This window comes from Triticum aestivum, chromosome 1A (genome assembly GCF_018294505.1).
Source record: "Triticum aestivum cultivar Chinese Spring chromosome 1A, IWGSC CS RefSeq v2.1, whole genome shotgun sequence".
NCBI classification, from domain to species: Eukaryota; Viridiplantae; Streptophyta; class Magnoliopsida; order Poales; family Poaceae; genus Triticum; species Triticum aestivum.
Window position 1 is genome coordinate 579,122,993 of NC_057794.1, and position 21,899 is coordinate 579,144,891.

General features: G+C 42.2%; 1 protein-coding gene across 1 annotated transcript; it reads left to right on the forward strand.

Annotated features, from left to right (window-relative positions):
• Positions 1 to 898: 898 nt before the first annotated feature.
• On the forward strand, positions 899 to 9,263 carry LOC123069492 (zinc finger CCCH domain-containing protein 27; the record flags this gene model as incomplete). The annotated part of the gene is given in 6 exon segments (XM_044492371.1): positions 899 to 1,112; positions 2,264 to 3,114; positions 3,787 to 4,926; positions 5,038 to 5,358; positions 6,453 to 6,984; positions 8,796 to 9,263. Coding segments are annotated over 4 exon segments (2,781 nt in total). The 3' UTR covers position 6,984; positions 8,796 to 9,263.
• Positions 9,264 to 21,899: the final 12,636 nt, after the last annotated feature.

Genomic DNA, 21,899 nt, shown 5'->3' on the forward strand with positions numbered 1-21,899 from the left:
TTTTTCTAAAGTGGCAGGGGTCATCAAACACATACTTTTCCTATGCGAGACCGACGAAGGGTGCTTGGTAAGCATTAGGGTTGGAAAACATTGCACAAGAAGCATGCAAATGTCGTTAGATCAATCTTTTTTGCTGCTCGGGAACATCTATCGTGGCTCCCGGAGATGCATTTGTCAGTTTTGAACCAAATTAGGCTTCGGGAGAACTTTCACCGCGACAATCCTGGTATATTTGATGGGAAAGACGTCCGCTGGTGCATGGCGGACCCATACACATGTTTACCTGAACCACCACGTCAACCAAAGCCGACGTAGAGAATTTGACAAGGGCTCGGCGGAACGTAAGCAAAACCAAATCCTCCTGCACTATGTTCGAAGGAGATATCCCAAAATTCAAACTGTGGACATGTAATAAGTATTTTGAAAAAAAAAATCAGGTTTTGTATTATATACTCCCTCCGTTTCTAACTATAAGTCTTTTTAGAGATTTTAATATGGACTACATACGAATGTATATAGACTTATTTTAGAATGTAGATTCACTCATTTTGCTCCGTATATAGTTTATATTAAAATCTTTAGAAAGACTTATATTTAGGAACGGAGGTACTCCCTCCGTTTCAAAATAGATGACCCAACTTTGTACTAAAGTTAGTATAAAACTGAGTCATCTATTTTGGAACGGAGGGAGTAATATATATGAGTATAAAAAATGCCCCAAAGACCAAGGTATTTTGGTGAGGAAGAAAAATTATCCATATACCCCAAAACTCCACTCCTCTTTGCCGTACCTTTCTTTCCTCTCTCTCTCTCTCCATTCCGAGTCCTGACCTACCAACGCAATCCCTCCCTCCCTCCCTTCCCCCTCCGAAGATCGGAGCCGCCTCGTCCGCCGTCGCCGCCGTCGCCTCGCCGTCCTACAGCCTCCGCCGCGCCACACCTCAGCGCCGACGCCCCAATCCCGCCTCCCGCGCCCCCCGCCCTCCCGCCTCTCGGGGTCGTCGCCGCCATCGCCGTCCCCGCCCCTCCTCGCCGGCACGTCGCGCGCGCTCCTGCCGTCTCCGCCCCGTCCCAGTCTCCGGCCACTGGGTCTCCTCGGAGGTACGAGCTAGGTTGGTTCCATCCAGCGATTCCCCTAGCTAAATCCCACTAGGGGTAGGGCTCGACCTGCACGATTCCTGGGTGTGCCGCGCCGGCGCACACCCGGCGCGCCGTCTAGATCCGCCCCTGCCCAAGGCCGCGGTTAGCTCTCCGTCGGGACACGTGCCGCGTGTTTCCCCATTTCTTCGCCGCCCTGCCCTGGGGTTTGTTTGCGGTCTGGGCACCCCTTGTGAGCGCAGTATGGGATTATGGACTCTTAATTGTTCTCTTTGATGGAGAAATGTGGTGTGTCTGTTTCATCTGAGTGTGCCGGATTCATGTTTTAGGCTTACTCGGTACCGTGAGAATGTCCAGTCAGTGTAACTGTTATGGGCTGTTTGACCGGTTGCCACTGTATGTTTTATTGGTGTGCAATCATAGAGGACCGAAATGAGTAACCACTTTGTGCACATTACCTGCTTGATCGTGATATTCTCGTTCTTGGAAATATGGTAAATGCTTTTCTGTTGGATTGGATTGAACTGAGATTTTGAGAATGTCATAATCAGGATGAGAACATCAATGTAATGATGTTTCTGTTGTCAAATAGCCTTCTGTGTTGTAATGTTATAGTTTTACCTTCCGTACGCACATTTGCAAAATGTGTCTTATTGTCCTATTTCTATTTCTATTTTTTCTGATGACAAATATGAGGTCATTTTTTTGGCTGAGAAATGTAAGCTTGTTGGTGCTAATCTAGATGTCTACAAATATATTCGTAACCAAAATTAGGAAAGTTCAATCCCACTGCTCCATTGTTTTGCTGCTAGATGTGCATGGTACGAAAGAAAATGGAGTAGGGATGTAAATCTGAAGTATCTTAAATGTTCCCTTGATCCATGGACTGGCATGTTTTACATAATCCTGTTATTGTTCGAAGTGGGCATCGAATAGTTCAGTCTTATAGCCTTTTTTAGTGTGTTGATATTTGAAAGGGGAACAGGGCAATGTGTTGCCACTCCTGCTGTTGTTAGAGCGCTATATTTTATTGTTAATCATGCTATGTTCCAAACTCCTTTTTATTCTGCTCATATGATATTGCTCACCTTTTGTTTTCTGTCCTGATGCCTCATGTATTTACAGTAGTAATGTTCTAAATTTAGTGTTTCTTGAACATGGTCAGGGCAATGGATAAAATCTAGATCCTAAGTTGACTTTTTTCCCGCGGATTTGCTTATCGTGAAGATGCACAAAGGGTCTATAGCTCAAGCATTGGATGCTGACAAAATAGAAGTTCCTTCACCAAAGGAAGAAAGTAATTCCACCGATTCGGAAGCTGCTACAGATACTGAAAACTTTGAAATTAGTGACGACGACGATGATGATCGTAATCACAAGCACCGAAGAAGAGAGGCTATGCCTCAACCTTTTGGTGAGAGTATCGAAGAGCAAGCTGCAGGGAGGCCTTTTAAAAGAAGGCCCAGGATTTCTGGTAATGGGCAGCCTTTTGGTGGAGCTGATTCACGTGGGGAAGCACAGAACAACTTCATACCAAAATTCAAGAGGCGTCCTGGACCAGGAGCTCACAGTCGGGGAGGTAGAGTGAACCAGTCCTTCCGTTCAGCTTCTGCTGCTGCTCGCCCTCCTATGGCACGGGGAAGAGGACGGAATGGTGCACCCTGGACTCATCATGACCCAAGATTTAACACACTTGACATGATTGATTTTGCATCACAGATGGCCTCACAAGGACCACCCACACATCCTAACTTATTTATGGGTCCTCCACTGCCGAGTGGCGGTGGTGCTCAAAACGGTCCGTGGGGTCCGTATGGATTTATGCCTGGAATGCCTAATGGAATGATGGATCCAATTCACCCACTTGGAATGCAGGGCCCTATTCAGCCTCCTTTAATTGATCTTGGCATGCCTCGTCAACGTTGTAGAGACTTTGAGGAGCGTGGATTTTGCTTGAGAGGGGATATGTGCCCCATGGAGCATGGTGTAAATAGAATTGTTGTCGAAGATATGCAGGTCAGTCTGTTTCTTGATCTTCAGAGAATATTCTGCATTACATCCTGCACTTTAGTGTTATTTCAATCGCAGCATTGAAATAGTATGATCTATTACTTCACATTTTCTGTATCATGAGGACCACTGCCACGTTGTTCCAATATAACCGTAGCCTTGAAAGGTGTCCTCTAAGTGCTGTTACCATTGATGATTTGAATTGCAATTAACGTTCTTAACAATTGCAATTAACTGAGTAGTGTCAACGAGCGTCGGATTCAGACCCCACTATGTTGTAACACTTGCTTGCCTGGACTATTTTCTATACTGCAGCATTTTATGTTCTGATAGTTCTTTGACCTTACTTGGCTTGAAATAATTTTCTAAATTATAATGACTTTGTTATACTGTTCTTATGCAATACAAGCTAAAGTTCCTGTGGACAAGTATTACTGTATGCATACTGTCAACTCTTGGAAGATTCCAGATCTCAATATGATGTAACTAGCATGTTTTGGAGTAATTTATTCTTCTGGCTATTATTTAACTTTGTTAAATTCTGCTGTTCTTTCTACAAAAACTTCGTTATACCGTGCTTTTGCAAGCTGAGGTGATGTTTTTGTGGCCAAGTAGTTACTTTTTTTGCTTAGGTCAATACATTGATTTTTAATAGAGTAGTTTTTAAACACTTTGCAGAGCCTATCACAGTTCAATCTTCCAGTCTCAGTTCCAAATGCTCCAGGACTAGGAATCCAAAGTGAGACAGGAACTGCTCATGTTAACTTAACAAACCTAGGGGGCAGTAAAGGTGTTCCTGCAAAAGATATCAAATCTGGTGTGGCAGATAACCCATCGAAGCTAAATGGAAGCACTGCTTCAGCTGTTGCTGATGCAGATGTATATGATCCTGATCAGCCCCTGTGGAACAATGAACGGCCTGAAGCATCTAGTGCTGGTTTTGCACATACTAATGATGGAATATGGAATGCTGAAACCTCAAGCTATGAAGCAGGGTGGGAGCATGCAAATCAGGGTTTTGCAGCTGATGATTCACAAAATCCAAAGTCTTCTGTTTGGGGGAGAATAGCATCAAAGAGAAAACCCGGGCCTGGCAAAACAGCTAATACTACTTCGACGAGTGCAACTGGAAACCAAAGAAGTGACTACAATGATGATATGGCTCCTAGCACTGTCCAAGTAAAGCCTGCTTCTATTAAGGATACTAATGGTCGACCCAGTTCAAGAATGTCTGCAGATGTGGGCCGGCAAAGTAATAGTAGGACCTCTCACAAAGCATCTCGCACACTTTATGTAAATGGCATTCCACCAGAAAGTAACAGATGGGAGGCCCTTCTGTCGCACTTCGAAAAATTCGGTCAAGTAATAGATATATATGTTCCAGCTAACAGTGAGAAAGCTTTTATCCAGTTCTCTAAAAGGGAAGAAGCTGAAGCTGCCCTAAAAGCTCCAGACGCTGTGATGGGAAACCGTTTTATAAGGCTATGGTGGGCGAACAGAGACAGGATTACTGACGAGGGAGATGGTAGAATCTCTGCGAAACCTCCTCTGTCAAATTCTGCCCTTCCCCAACCATCTTCATCCAACAGAGGCAAGGATCTTCAATCTACAACTCCAAGGGCCAGTTCTGGATCTTCTGCATCAGGCCCTGGTATAGGTCCTAAAAAGTTGCCTGCCAACAGTATAACATCAATACCTCCCCCTGCTCCCAAAAGGCAAGAAAATCTGGAAATGCTGGAAGCAATTCGTAAAAAACAAGATATGTTAGCTCAGCAGCGTGACGAGTTACTTCAGCGGTTAGAGAAATATGCGAAACAAGTACTTACTATTTCCTTTGATAATACTTTGGTTTCAATTTTTTTTGTTATCTATATAACCTATGTGTTTAGCTGAACAAATTTTCATTAGTACTGGTTTCTACTAATGCAGACAAGTTCAGCAAATTCAGTAAAACAGGCAGAGGCTGGTGGAAAAACAGTTGGGTCAAATGCTGTGGGGAAAGTGGGCGATGTCAGTTCCATGAACACTGGGACAGAAGGGCCGCAAGAGGTCGCTGGTACACTGGAAAAGAAAATTTCTGGGGAGATGGCTTCATCTTCCCCAAAATATGCTCCAACATCCACACAGAAACCAGCTGTAGCTGCGAGGCAGCTGTCTCCTCTGTTAGCACCACCGCAGAATAGGTTTAAGCTTGACAACCGGACCACATCGTTTAGGATCCTTCCTCCTTTGCCACCTGAAATCGCAAATGTAAGTGGACTACCTAACCTCTTGTCCTTCCGTCATTGATCTTCTTAACCAACCAAAAAGGGTGAACTAAACATGCTTAGAAGCACAGCTCCCTGTTTTCTTTTCACAATAGAGATCAAACACTGAAATGTATAGGTGGGGTACCTGCTTTTGCTTAATTTTTGGCATCCTTACCATTTAATGAAAGCTACTCTTGCACTTGTTTGATGTTATCCTTTGGATCTCAACCCTGTCTAGGTGTTGAGGTTAGATCATCTGGGTTTCACAAGCACATTCCATCTTGAAAATATGGGTTAAGAAAGTTTTTGTGTATTGTGCTATATTAATACGCTACTGCAATTTCTTTGTTATGATCTTTATTCAGTTACACACAGTTGATCTTATTTTGCTATGGCAGTTGCCAGGGTTCAGTTATGTTTTTTTTGGTAATCATATATGTGCTTAAGATTACTATTATTTTATTCTCCGATTAGATGTCATACATCCACTCAACAGAACAGATATTTTGGTATAAATAGCTTCTATTTTGCTTTGCTAGTGTGTTTGTCATTTCTGCTTAACTTGCATTACAATAATATTCATTGGCGAATCCTTGGTATAGTGTTTTGTCTCCAGTTTCATGATGATACTTTTGATTAAGAGAAGCTTTGGTGTGACTGCGAGTATTGTTTAGACAGTGGCTGAAACCTGCCCACCAAAGTTTTCGGTCAAAAAAAATCTGTCCATCAAATTATTATTATTTTTGGCCATGACTCTAATTTTGGTCTTTGTTTGGATAGTTGCCGGGTTTTTTGGCATGACAATGGCTCTTTGCCCATTCTAGTTCATTTTCCTTGCCAACATAGCCGATGCCAAACATAATCTGTACATAATAACTTGTCTTTTCATGTTCAAACAAATGTAACTTGTCTTTTTATGTTCAAACAAAAAACTATTAATTTTCTCCATTCAGAAGAGTAAGATGTTGAAGAAACTAAAGCCCGATGTATACTTGTGCTAACTTTGACTGATCATTCATGTTCCCTTTTGTGCTGATGTGCTTGATTATGAGCTGTTTCTTCTACTTCTGATGTCTTTGACTACTTTGTTTACAGGAAACTGTCTTGAAAGATCATTTTGCAGCATTCGGTGAGCTTTCATCTGTTGTACTGGAAGACACCGAAGCCCACAACCATGATACAACCTTAAAGCCTTCCCTGAGTTGCTCGGCTTGTGTGACGTATGCAACGCGGCAATCTGCTGAGAAAGCATTTATTAGTGGCAAATCTTGTAAAGGGCACATGCTACGGTTTATGTGGTTGACGGCCTCTCCTGGCTCTAATAACCAATCAATACCTCAGAAAAGTTTAATTCCCGTCAGGCCCACTGGCATCTCAGGCCAAACTGGCAACATGACATCTGAGTCCCAAAGCCCTGTTGGGAAAATCTCATCTGCTGCCACATCTGGTACAGCAGCCATTCCTTATAGTGAATCCGTTCCAAGTGCAGAAAGTTCAAAGACATTTCCTATTGGGATTTCCAAAGAATTATCTTCCAGTTCCTCTCTATCATCAAATGTGGAGTGTCCTCCTGGAAATGATTCCACAATGAATGCCGTCTTTACAGACCCTGGTGTTGCGCAGTGAGGTATGCTGCACTTTTTGTTGGAAAAGAGTTGTGGTTCATGGCAAGGTTTGAAATATTTATTTTTTATTTTGCTTGTTATATGTATAATATATAGAACTATGTGTTACACTGCTACTACTTGCCTACCTGTTGAATAGTTTGAAGGAAATCATCGATACCAGCTTATACCACTAGTTGGCAGAATAGCTGGCAGGATTAAAGTATGACATAAGCTTGTGATTTAGCATAGGAGCTGGTCACTCAGGTGATGTGCAGGGTGTGAAAAACTGGTGGGAACCAAGTGGTTCCCTCAGATTTTTAGTTTTTAGGACCCGGTAACATAACAGCAATATTTCTAGGAGCTGAATTTATAATTTTGAGTCCAATTTGATGAACAGTTGTTATGTGCCACATGGAGTCTAATTCAGATCGTGTGTGCTATATAAATATGCAAACTGAAACTGACTTTTTTTTTTGGCTCTGCCAGGAGCCGGTTCCAGCTGCCTTTATTTATTTATTAGGAAAATATGTTCTCCCTAATGCCTGTAAGCAGTTGCCTATCAGCTATCATGGGACGTTAGTGTACATTGTTCTGAAACAAAACAGTAAAGCTCAGTAGGTACGAGATTTATCACAAAATAGCTTCACATAAAATGTTTATGATGTAACAGAAAACAAGGAATATTACGGAAATATTGTGTAAACGAGCTGTTGGTTGATATATTACCTCTTTGGGTGTCGATTTTTGTAGCAGACTAGTTAAATGCTTGTGCATTGCTATGGATGTTACTAAACACTTGTGCCACCATAGTTCGTGAGTAGTTGAGTTAGTATAAAATAGGATAAATTAACTCAAAATATAGATAAGTCCAATCAACCATATGTAGGGTAATTTCTTAGTAATAACTTGAGAGATGAACTGAACGTCACCTACACAGATCTTTATAATAGTATAAAGATAAGTTCATTCCCTCAAAAAAGTGTTCATGCCTGCTTTTATTATTAAGGTCCTATTTCTTGTACCGTTAACAGTGCTAAGGTACATGCTATTGAGGCTTACATACTGACGACTAGTTTACTACTCCCTCCGTCCGGAAATACTTGTCAGAGAAATGGATAAAATGGATGTATTTAAAACTAAAATTTGTCTAGATACATCCATTTCTCTGACAAGTATTTCCAGAAGGAGGGAGTACAATTCTACAAAAGTTGCTGCCAGTAGCCAACATGTACTCCCTCCGTTCCGAATTACTTGTCGCATGTATGGATGTATCTAGATGTATTTTAGTTATAGATACATTCATTTCTGTGACGAGTAATTTGGAACGGAGGGAGTATTTATTAACTTAAATTGTTGATAAGTTAGAATATGCTGATTGATATGGTTATCTTGTCAATACTAGATTTACCGAGCTTGTTAAACCATTGTTTAGCTTGTCCATTATTGTTATCTTGCACATGAGTAAATTTATCACATATAATTCCAGATGATTTTCACACTGTGTGGTATACTGGTATATATCAGTATAAATATTCTTATATGGGATTTAATTCTAAGGCATGGGCATACCGATGGCTGGTATGTGGCGGGGTGATGGGGTCGCTTGTGTGGGGGCTGTGGCAAATAGATTGCAAGTCAGGCTCATCAGACATGAGCTTATAACTCTGTCAGCCTAAACAAAACATGATGCTAGCGCTAATTACCGCTGCTAGTTTTGCTGCTTTTCCTTATAGTTTTCACAGTTGCGTTTTACCCCTGCGATGTAATACCGCAAATTGTTTCTGCTGTTGGAAAACCTTAAATTGTAGCGCTAATATTGTTTTTCTCACAGGTGCTGGAGCGGAGCGGATCGAGAAGAGCCGACGGGATTCTGACACTTCTTTTCGGTGGCTCGTCTACACAGCGAGTCTTTACAGAGTCGGTTGGAACATATGTTAAATCATACATGGAACCTGCGAAGACCTGGGCGATTGATTTACTGATCTTGGGGGGAAGGGGAACATATACCGGGCATTTTACAGACAGCGTCGTCGCCCATTCTTAGTTTATTATGAGTGAAATGTAGATTGTGTTTTGGTTACTGTACCAATTCGATATCAGGTCAGATAGCATCATCATCCGGCCGAAAGCGGCTGGCATTGTGGTTGGTTTTTGTTGCCGAAATTGAAATGTATGCATTTGGGTGGATCTGCCTGTCCATGTCTCAGCAACAACTTCCGGTCAAGAATCTCTGAACTTGTGCATATTGAACGATTGGATTCAAGGATCAGTCCCCTTGAATGAGGAAATTTTGTACCTAGTATGTCTTGCCATGCTTTGTGATCATGTTTTTATGTCGTTTTGAATTTGTTTGAACGCCGTATCTATTCCTTCCTTCCCATCGATGTTGTTTTAGAAATGATGCCAGCCATCATCACGTGATACCATGGTACATGTTTTAAAATAAAATCTTGTAGATGTTTTAAAAAGTTCTGAAAAAATCATGAATTTTCACAAGATAAATCAAATCCAAAATCGAAATACACATGGAGGGCAAAAAAGCCAAACCCAAATGTGAAGAGTGCGATTTTTGCTCGTCTTCTTTTGAGACTATGGCGGGTTTGTTCAAATTTGGATTTGAAATTCTAGGAACATGGCTATAGGGGTGAGGATCCCTGCCTTAAGTGTTCGCTGTTAGGTACTCCCTCCGGTCCTTTTTACTCTGCATATTAGGTTTGTCCGAAGTCAATCTCATCCAACTTTGACCAAGTTTGTATAAAAAATTATAGACATTCACATAACAACACCAATATCATTAGATTCATCTTGGAATATATTTTCATATTATATTTATTAGATATTATAGATGCTAATAATTTCCAATGTAAATTTGGTCAAACTTAACAAAGTTTGACTTTCGGCAAATCCAATGTGCAGAGTAAAAAGGACCGGAGGGAGTAGAATGACTGAGTTTTACTCGGATTACACCCTGCGAGTCAAACACTGAGGGCGGGGTTCGCCACCATTGGTGGTAGAACTAGATGAAATATGCTAGGGAAGCGAAAGACAAAATATTGCTTCATGTTTTAGCAATCCCAGTTTAGATATTCTACCTCCTTTTAATAATAATGTGGAAAACATGACAGATTGTCCAACCATGCTAGACAAAGAAGAAATTTTGCAGGTTATTAAGGGGATGAAAAGGAATGCTTCTCCAGGACCAGATGGTCTCAGTGTGGCTTTCTACCTTTCAGCTTGAAAGTGGATTGGAAATGACGTAACCAAGTTGGTAAAAGATTTATACATCACAGGTAAACTTCACCCTCAACTCAACAAAGCTTATATTACTTTAATTCAAAGAAAGAAAATGTTAAGAGCCCTCAAGATTTGGGACCTATTAGCCTATGTAATGTAGTGTATAAATTCATTACCAATACTATGGCTAATAGCCTTAAGGATCACCTGCCTGATTACATACATGAATGCTTGCAAACTTTTACCCAAGGTATAAGAATTACTAATAATATTATTGTTGCTCAAGAAATTACTCTCTTTTCAGCTTGCCTCGTGGAAACACAAAGCTTTCACGCTTAAAATAGATCTGGCTTTTGACAAGAGAATGGAGCTTCAACAGGAGAGTGTTGCTATGTGAAGGGATGCATGGTTAGTTCGTAGATTTAATATTTGAATGTATCTCTTCTGCCATGTTTTTAATTAACATTAATGGGCAGCTGTTTGGCAGCTTTAAAGGACCCCGAGGTATTCGGCAACGTTGTCCTCTGTCGTCATATCCTTTTATTCTTGCTGCCAATGAATTGTCACTTTTTATGCAAGAAGTTTTAAATGCAAGTCATTTGAACATCATCCAGTTGGGTCCCTCTTGCCCCCTATCCACTCTTAATGTTTGCAAATGATCTTATCATTTGCGGTAGGGCTGATAAAGGTGGTGCGAGCACTATTGCTTGCATTATTAATAAGTTTTTTGCAGCCTCTGGTCAAACCCCTACTTGGAATAAATCTGCTATCTTATTTAACATACACACTGATTATATCAAGAATATTTTTCCTACCCTGGATATGGATCTTAATGCTACTCACCTTGGCCACCCTCTCATAATACCAGGCAGGAATAGAGTTGCACCCTACAACTTCATCATTGACTAGTTTAAGGCTAAACCCAACTGCTACAATGCCATCAGACTTTCACATGCATGTAGGCTTACTCTCACTAAATTTGTGTTTGCTTCTCTTCTTGTTTACTACATGTCGAACATTCTCTTGAGTAAAACCACCATTGATAAAGATAATGATTCTAAGTCTATTTGTTTTAGAGCTTCGGATGACATCTGCAAACCTATGCATAAAGTGTTGGGGAACGTAGCAGAAATTCAAAATTTTCTACGCATCACCAAGATCAATCTATGGAGTAATCTAGCAACGAGGGAAAGAAGAGTGCATCTACATACCCTTGTAGATTGCTAAGCGGAAGCGTTCAAGTGAACGGGGTTGATGGAGTCGTACTCATCGTGATCCAAATCACCGATGATCCTAGTGTCGAACGGACGGCACCTCCGCGTTCAACACACGTGCAGCCCGGTGACGTCTCCCATGCCTTGATCCAGCAAGGAGAGAGGGAGAGGTTGGGGAAGACTCCGTCCAACAGCAGCACGACGGCGTGGTGATGGTGGAGGAGCGTGGCAATCCTGCAGGGCTTCGCCAAGCACCGCGGGAGAGGAGGAGGACTTGGGAGAGGGGGAGGACTGCGCCAGAACTTGGGTGCGGCTGCCCTCCCACCCCCACATATATATAGGGGCAAGGGAGAGGGGGGGCGGCCCCCTCAGATCCAATCTGAGGAGGGGGCGGCGGCCAGGGGGGTTGCCTTGCCCCCCAAGGCAAGGGGGCGCCCCCCCCTTTAGGGTTCCCCCAAACCCTAGGCGCATGGGCCCCAAGGGGGGAGGCGCCCAGCCCACTAAGGGGCTGGTCCCATTCCACAAACAGCCCATAGGGCCCTCCAGGGCAGGTGGACCCTCCCGGTGGACCCCCGGAGCCCCTTCGGTGGTCCCGGTACAATACCGGTACCCCCCGAATTATTTCGGTGACCGTAGGATGACTTCCCATATATAAATCTTTACCTCCGGACCATTCCGGAACTCCTCGTGACGTCTGGGATCTCATCCGGGACTGCGAACAACATTCGGTAACCACGTATATCTATTCCCTATAACCCTAGCGTCATCGAACCTTAAGTGTGTAGACCCTACGGGTTCGGGAGACACGTAGACATGACCGAGACAACTCTCCGGCCAATAACCAACAGCGGGATCTGGATACCCATGTTGGCTCCCACATGTTCCACGATGATCTCATCGGATGAACCACGATGTCGAGGATTCAATCAATCCCGTATTCAATTCCCTTTGTCTAGCGGTATTGTACTTGCCCGAGATTCGATCGTCGGTATGCCGATACCTTGTTCAATCTCGTTACCAGCAAGTCTCTTTACTCGTTCCGTAACACATCATCCCGTGATCAACCTCTTGGTCACATTGTGCACATTATGATGATGTCCTACCGAGTGGGCCCAGAGATACCTCTCCGTCACGCGGAGTGACAAATCCCAGTCTCGATTTGTGCCAACCCAACAGACACTTTCGAAGATACCCGTAGTGCACCTTTATAGTCACCCAGTTACATTGTGACGTTTGGTACACCCAAAGCATTCCTACGGTATCCGGGAGTTGCACAATCTCATGGTCTAAGGAAATGATACTTGACATTAGAAAAGCTTTAGCATACGAACTACACGATCTTTGTGCTAGGCTTAGGATTGGGTCTTGTCCATCACATCATTCTCCTAATGATGTGATCCCGTTATCAACGACATCCAATGTCCATGGTCAGGAAACCGTAACCATCTATTGATCAACGAGCTAGTCAACTAGAGGCTTACTAGGGACATGGTGTTGTCTATGTATCCACACATGTATCTGAGTTTCCTATCAATACAGTTATAGCATGGATAATAAACGATTATCATGAACAAGGAAATATAATAATAATAACTAATTTATTATTGCCTCTAGGGCATATTTCCAACAGTCTCCCACTTGCACTAGAGTCAATAATCTAGTTCACATCGCCATGTGATTAACATTGACAGGTCACATCGCCAGGTGACCAACATCCAAAGAGTTTACTAGTGTCACTAAACTAGTTCACATCATCATGTGATTAAGACTCAATGAGTTCTGGGGTTTGATCATGTTTTGCTTGTGAGAGAGGTTTTAGTCAACGGGTCTGCAACATTCAGATCCGTATGTACTTCGCAAATCTCTAGGTCATATTGTAAATGCTGCTTCCACGCTCCACTTGGAGCTATTCCAAATGGTTGCTCCACTATACGTATCCGGTTTGCTACTCAGAGTCACTCGTATAGGTGTTAAAGCTTGCATCGACGTAACCCTTTACGCCGAACTCTTTATCACCTCCATAATCGAGAAATATGTCCTTACTACTCCAAGGACAATTTTGACCACTGTCCAATGATCCATTCCTGGATCATTCTTGTACCCCTTGACTGATTCATGGCAAGGCACACTTCCGGTGCGGTACACAGCATAGCATACTATAGAGCCTACATCTGAAGCATAGGGGACGACCTTCATCCTTTCTCTCTCTTCTGTCGTGGTCGAGCTTTAACTCTTAACTTCATACCTTACAACTCAGGCAAGAACTCCTTCTTTGACTGATCCATCTTGAACACCTTCAAGATCATGTCAAGGTATGTGCTCATTTGAAAGTACCATTTAGCGGTTTTTGATCTATCCTCATAGATCTTGATGCTCAATGTTCAAGCAGCTTAAACCAGGTTTTTATTGAAAAACAACCCTATATGCTTTCCAGAAATTCTACATCATTTCCGATCAACAACATATACTCATCAGAAATGCTATAGTGCTCCCACTCACTTCTTTGGAAATACAAGTTTCTCATAAACTTTGTATAAACCCAAAATCTTTGGTCACCTCATCAAAGCATACATTCCAACTCCGAGATGCTTACTCCAGTCCTTAGAAGGATCGCTGGAGCTAGCATACCTTTTAGCATCCTTAGGATTGACAAAACCTTTCTGATTGTATCGAATACAACCTTTTCTTACAAAAACTGGTAAGGAAACTCGTTTTGACATCCATTTGGCAGATTTCATAAATGCAGCTAATGCTAACATGATTCCGATGGACTTAAGCATCGCTACGGATGAGAAAATCTCATCGTAGTCAACTTCCTTGAACTTGTAAAAAAATCTTTGCCACAAGTCGAGCTTCATAGACGGTGACATTACCGTCCACGTCCGCCTTCTTCTTAAAGATCCATTTATCTCAACGGCTTGCCGATCCTCGGGCAAGTCCACCAAAATCCATGCTTTGTTCTGATACATGGATCCTATCTCGGATTTCATGGCTTCTAACCATCTGTCGGAATATGGGCCCACCATCGCTTCTCCATAGCTCATAGGTTCATTGTTGTCTAGCAACACGACCTTCAAGACAGGATTAAGTACCACTCTGAAGCAGTGCGCATCCTTATCGACCTACGAGGTTTGGTAGTGACTTGATCCGAAGTTTCATGATCACTATCATAAGCTTCTACTTCAATTGGTGTAGGTGCCACAGGAACAACTTCATGTGCCCTGCTACACACTAGTTGAAGTGATGGTTCAACAACCTCATCAAGTCTCCACCATCCTCCCACTCAATTCTTTCGAGACAAACTTTTCCTCGAGAAAGGACCCGATTCAAGAAACAATCCCTATTGCTTTCGGATCTGAAGTAGGAGGTATACCCAACTGTTTTTGGGTGTCCTATGAAGATGCATTTATCCGCTTTGGGTTCGAGCTTATCAACCTGAAACTTTTTCACATAAGCGTCGCAGCCCCAAACTTTTAAGAAACGACAACTTAGGTTTCTCCAAGCCATAGTTCAAACGGTGTCGTCTCAACGGAATTCCATGGTGCCCTATTAAAGTGAGTGCGGTTGTCTCTAATGCCTAACCCATGAACGATAGTGGTAATTCGACAAGAGACATCATGGTACGCACCATATCCAATAGGGTGCAACTATGATGTTCGGACACACCATCACACTATGGTGTTCCAGGCGGTATTAATTGTGAAACAATTTCCACAATGTCTTAATTGCGTGCCAAAACTCGTAACTCAGATACTCATCTCTATGATCATATCATAGACATTATATCCTCTTGTCACGATGATCTTCAACTTCACTCTGCAATTACTTGAACCATTCAATAATTCAGACTTGTGTTTCATCAAGTAAATATACTCAGTATCTACTCAAATCATTCATGAAGTAAGAACATAACGATATCCACTGCATGCCTCAGCACTCATTGGACTGCACACATCAAAATGTATTACTTCCAACAAGTTGCTTTCTTGTTCCATTTTACTGAAAACGAGGCTTTCAGTCATCTTGCCCATGTGGTATGATTTGCATGTCTCAAGTGATTCAAAAATCAAGTGAGTCCGAACGGTCCATTTGCATGGAGTTTTTTCATGCATATACACCAATAGACATGGTTCGCATGTCTCAAACTTTTCAAAAACGAGTGAGTCCAAAGATCCATCAACATGGAGCTTCTTCATGCGCTTTATACCAATATGACTTACATGGCAGTGCCACAAGTAGGTGGTACTATCATTACTATCTTATATCTTTTGGCATGAACATGTGTATCACTACGATCGAGATTCAATAAACCATTCATTTTAGGTGCAAGACCATTGAAGGTATTATTCAAATAAACAGAGTAACTATTATTCTCTTTAAATGAATAACCGTATTGTGATAGACATAATCCAATCATGTCTATGCTCAACGCAAACACCAAATAAAAATTATTTAGGTTTAACACCAATCTCGATGGTAGAGGGAGCGTGCGATGCTTGATCACATCAACCTTGGAAACACTTCCAACACATATCATCAGCTCACCTTTAGCTAGTCTCCGTTTATTCCGTAGCTTTTATTTTGAATTACTAACACTTAGCAACCGAACCGGTATCTAATACCCTGGTGCTACTAGGAGTACTAGTAAAGTACACATTAACATAATGTATATCCAATATACTTCTATCGACTTTGCCAGCCTTCTCATCTACCAAGTATCTAGGGTAATTCCGCTCTTAGTGACTGTTCCCCTTATCACAGAAGCACTTAGTCTCGGGTTTGGGTTCAACCTTGGGTTTCTTCACTAGAGCAGCAGCTGATTTGCCGTTTCATGAAGTATCCCTTCTTGCCCTTGCCCTTCTTGAAACTAGTGGTTTCACTAACCATCAACAATTGATGCTCCTTCTTGATTTCTACTTTCGCGGTGTCAAACATCGCGAATATTTCAAGGATCATCATCTCTATCCCTGATATGTTATAGTTCATCACGAAGCTCTAGTAGCTTGGTGGCAATGACTTTGGAAAAACATCACTATCTCATCTGGAAGATTAACTCCCACTCGATTCAAGTGATTGTGGTACTCAGACAATCTGAGCACAAGCTCAACGATTGAGCTTTTCTCCCTTAGTTTGCAGGCTAAGAAAATCGTCGGAGGTCTTATACCTCTTGACGTGGGCACGAGCCTGAAATCCCAATTTCAGCCCTCAAAACATCTCATATGTTCCGCGATGTTTCGAAATCGTCTTTGGTGCCTCAATTCTAAACCGTTTAACTGAACTATCATGTAGTTATCAAAACGTGTATGTCAGATGTTTGCAACATCCACAGACGACGTTCGAGGTTCAGCACACTGAGCGGTGCATTAAGGACATAAGCCTTCTACGAAGCAACGAGGACAATCCTCAGTTTACGGACCTAGTCCGCATAATCGCTACTATTAACTTTCAACTAAATTTTCTCTAGGAACATATCTAAACAGTAGAACTAAAGCGCGAGCTTACGACATAATTTGCAAAGATCTTTTGACTATGTTCAGGATAATTAAGTTCATCTTATGAACTCCCACTCAGATAGACATCCCTCTAGTCATCTAAGTGATTACATGATCCGAGTCAACTAGGCCGTGTCCGATCATCACGTGAGACGGACTAGTCAACGTCGGTGAACATCTTCATGTTGATCGTATCTTCTATACGACTCATGCTCGACCTTTCGGTCTTCCGTGTTCCGAGTCCATATCTGTACATGCTAGGCTCGTCAAGTAAACCTAAGTGTATTGCGTGTGTAAATCTGGCTTACACCCGTTGTATTCGAACGTTAGAATCTATCACACCCGATCATCACGTGGTGCTTCGAAACAACGAACCTTCGCAACGGTGCACAGTTAGGGGGAACACTTTCTTGAAATTTTAATGAGGGATCATCTTATTTACTACCGTCGTTCTAAGCAAATAAGATGCTTAAACATGATAAACATCACATGCAATCAAAAAGTGACATGATATGGCCAATATCATTTTGCTCCTTTTGATCTCCATCTTCGGGGCTCCATGATCATCATCGTCACTGGCATGACACCATGATCTCCATCATCATGATCTCCATCATCGTGTCTCCATGAAGTTGTCTCGCCAACTATTACTTCTACTACTAAGGCTAATGGTTTAGCAATAAAGTAAAGTAAATACATGGCGTTGTTCATTGACACGCAGGTCATACAATAAATTAAGACAACTCCTATGGCTCCTGCCGGTTGTCATACTCATCGACATGCAAGTCGTGATTCCTATTACAAGAACATGATCAATCTCATACATCACATATATCATTCACCACATTCTTTTTGGCCATATCACATCACATAGCATACCCTGCAAAAACAAGTTAGACATCCTCTAATTGTTGTTTGCATGTTTCACGTGGCTGCTATGGGTTTCTAGCAAGAACGTTTCTTACCTACGCAAAAACCACAACGTGATATGTCAATTGCTATTTACCCTTCATAAGGACCCTTTTCATCGAATCTGATCCGACTAAAGTGGGAGAGACCGGCACCCGCTAGCCACCTTATGCAACAAGTGCATGTCAGTCGGTGGAACCTGTCTCACGTAAGTGTACGTGTAAGGTCGGTCCGGGCTGCTTCATCCCACAATACCGTCGAAACAAGATTGGACTAGTAACGGTAAGCATATTGAACAAAATCAACGCCCTCAACAACTTGTGTTCTACTCGTGCATAGAAACTACGCATAAATCTGGCTTTGATACCACTATTGGGGAACGTAGCAGAAATTCAAAAATTTCCACTATGGAGTAATCTAGCAACGAGGGGAAGGAGAGTGCATCTACATACCCTTGTAGATCGCTAAGCGGAAGCGTTCAAGTGAACGGGGTTGATGGAGTCGTACTCGTCGTGATCCAAATCACCGATGATCCTAGTGCCGAACGGGCGGCCCCCTCATATCCAATCTGAGGAGGGGGCGGCGGCCAGGGGGGTTGCCTTGCCCCCCAAGGCAAGGGGGCGCCCCCCTTTAGGGTTCCCCCAAACCCTAGGCGCATGGGCCCTAAGGGGGGAGGCGCCCAGCCCACTAAGGGGCTGGTACCTTTCCACAAACAGCCCATAGGGCCCTCCGGGGCAGGTGGACCCTCCCGGTGGACCCCCGGAACCCCTTAGGTGGTCCCGATACAATACCGGTAACCCCCTGAATTATTCCGGTGACCGTATGATGACTTCCCATATATAAATCTTTACCTTCAGACCATTCCGGAACTCCTCGTGACGTCCCGGATCTCATCCGGGACTGCGAACAACATTCGGTAACCACGTATATCTATTCCCTATAACCCTAGCGTCATCGAACCTTAAGTGTGTAGACCCTACGGGTTCGGGAGACACGTAGACATGACCGAGACAACTCTCCGGCCAATAACCAACAGCGGGATCTGGATACCCATGTTGGCTCCCACATGTTCCACGATGATCTCATCGGATGAACCACGATGTCGAGGATTCAATCAATCCCGTATTCAATTCCCTTTGTCTAGCGGTATTGTACTTGCCCGAGATTCGATCGTCGGTATGCCAATACCTTGTTCAATCTCGTTACCGGCAAGTCTCTTTACTCGTTCCGTAACACATCATCCCGTGATCAACCCCTTGGTCACATTGTGCACATTATGATGATGTCCTACCGAGTGGGCCCAGAGATACCTCTCCGTCATGCGGAGTGACAAATCCCAGTCTCGATTCGTGCCAACCCAATAGACACTTTCGGAGATACCTGTAGTGCACCTTTATAGTCACCCAGTTATGTTGTGACGTTTGGTACACCCAAAGCATTCCTACGGTATCCGGGAGTTGCACAATCTCATGGTCTAAGGAAATGATACTTGACATTAGAAAAGCTTTAGCATACGAACTACACGATCTTTGTGCTAGGCTTAGGATTGGGTCTTGTCCATCACATCATTCTCCTAATGATGTGATCCCGTTATCAACGACATCCAATGTCCATGGTCAGGAAACCGTAACCATCTATTGATCAATGAGCTAGTCAACTAGAGGCTTACGAGGGACATGGTGTTGTCTATGTATCCACACATGTATCTGAGTTTCCTATCAATACAATTATAGCATGGATAATAAACGATTATCATGAACAAGGAAATATATTAATAATAACTAATTTATTATTGGCTCTAGGGCATATTTCCAACATAAAGGTGGGTTGGGCATCATGGATTTGGCTCTCATGAACAAATATATGGTGGCTATGAGCCTATGATGGCCTAGAGAATTATCAAGAATCTCAATTCCTTGATAAATAAAATTCTTAGAGCTAGATATTGTCATAACTCCTCTATTTGGAAACCCAACTATTATACTCCTAAATCAACCATATGGGTTTCTGTTATTAAGATTGTTATTTTCATTCTTAAGGCTAGGCAACTTCAAATTGCTAATGGGAACTCTTGCATTTGGATTAGACCTTGGTGCAAGGAATGGAAGAACATTCATGGTCATCTCAAGCCTAATTTGGAAGGGCCTTGTTCAAGTATTATTAGTGATCTTTGTAAGCACTATACCAAAGTTTGGGATGAAGAGAAAATTAGTGTCTACTTTGATGAGTGCTTTAAGCATAATTTATTGAACATTCCTATTATCAACGCTAATCTTGAAGATACCATGTGTTGGTCTCACACTCCTAATGCAGATTGTACAATGAAAAGTGCATACAAAACTCTCGTGCAGGAAATTCAAGATAACTCTTTGAGAAGAGAATCTCTTACTTTGGATCAAGAATAAGTTGCTATCCTCAGCCAGGTTTGGAAAGCAAAACAACCACTATGGTCAAAACTTTTGCGAGGAGGCTAATTAGGAGGGTTGTAGCTACATGACTAAAATCTTCCAGGTACTCCAAATGTATCAAGAAAGATTGTTGTAGGTGTGCCCAAATAGAATCCGATTTATAGATTTTTCTTACAATCTAGCTTTTCTGGATCAATTTGGTTCACTTTTGGTTTCAAAACCGATATGTTGAATTCCAGTCTATATCATGTTGATGTCATTCAAATGATATTGACCACTCAACACCCACAACTGAAGTTAGACACTATTTTCACAATTCTATGGAACATATGGAAAGCCATAAATGGACTTCTCTTCAATAAAAAAAATGGAGTGCTATGTAGGTATCCATGCCACAAAGTTATGCTTGGTGTAGGTTTAATGTAGGAGAAAGGGGAAGGAACTAAGCTTCCTGATGATAACCACTCCAATTCTTCTCCAAGTACAATTTTGCATACTCAACTTACAGGTCTCGTAGCCTATGTTGATGCGGCATACAACCCTATGGTGGCGACTGATGAGGCATCTCTTCGAGTGTTCTAAGAAATGAGCAAAGTGGACATTCCGTTTTCATCCAAGCAGCATCTGTGAGCATGCATTTTGTTTTGTAGGCAGAAGCTCTGGGATTACTTCTCATAGCAACAATTGTCAAGGCTTTAAATTGGAACAATGTATCCTTTCTCTCTGATTGCAGCACCTTGGTGGAATCAACTAAAGCCAAAGATTTACGACAACATGCAGGTCATTGGAAGATCAGACCGGTACTAGTAGAATTCTACAATCTTACTTGTGATCTCTCTCAATGTAGGATAGAACACATTCCCAGACTCAAGAATCTTATAGCTCATATACTTGCAAAAAGGCTTTTTTGTAGTAGATCCTCTTCTAAATGCAACTTCTTCTGTAGCAAAAGCTTCTAAATGTAATTCCAAAATGGATTTGGAAGCCATCTCTTTCGCCATGGGGAAGCTACTCTCTGTATGCTGCTTTGGTTGCTAATGAATAAAGTTTAGCCCTCTCGGAGAGCATCTGTTTGCTAAAGAACACCGGTCCATTAGAATGCAGCAATGGTGCCTACATGGATGTGATCTGGTAAATGGTAGAAACGACATCAATAGTGCAGTTCTTCCATGAACCAAGGTTATTGATACATAGAGATTGGTTTCTAAATAGCAGCACAACACAAATAACACAATAAACACACACATATCTTAATCAAAGAGATGTACAAGAAATATGCATGTGTACATGAAAGACCACATCATGAAAATAAAAGTAAAGCAAATGAATCGGACCAGTTGCCGTTGGCTGCTGCTAAAAGCTCGTTGGAGCAGGCAGTATAAGCATAACCAAAGAGGACAGACCAAAACCGACAAACAACCCCTGGGAGGAGTGGTTGAGCATTTTGGCGGATCCCGACAACCAACTTGTAAACAATGTGGGCTACGATCCTATGCATCTTTCTCCTTTTCTCCAGCATAAATTATTATTTTTCACGGACTAGTCTCTTGTTCACATTTTACCAAGATTGGATCAACTTTCTAGGTATTATCAAACTACACCCAACTTGGTTATAAAAAGTCAGTTTCCTCCTATAAATTCCCCATCTAAACCCTCCCATATTTTTTTCTTCACAAAC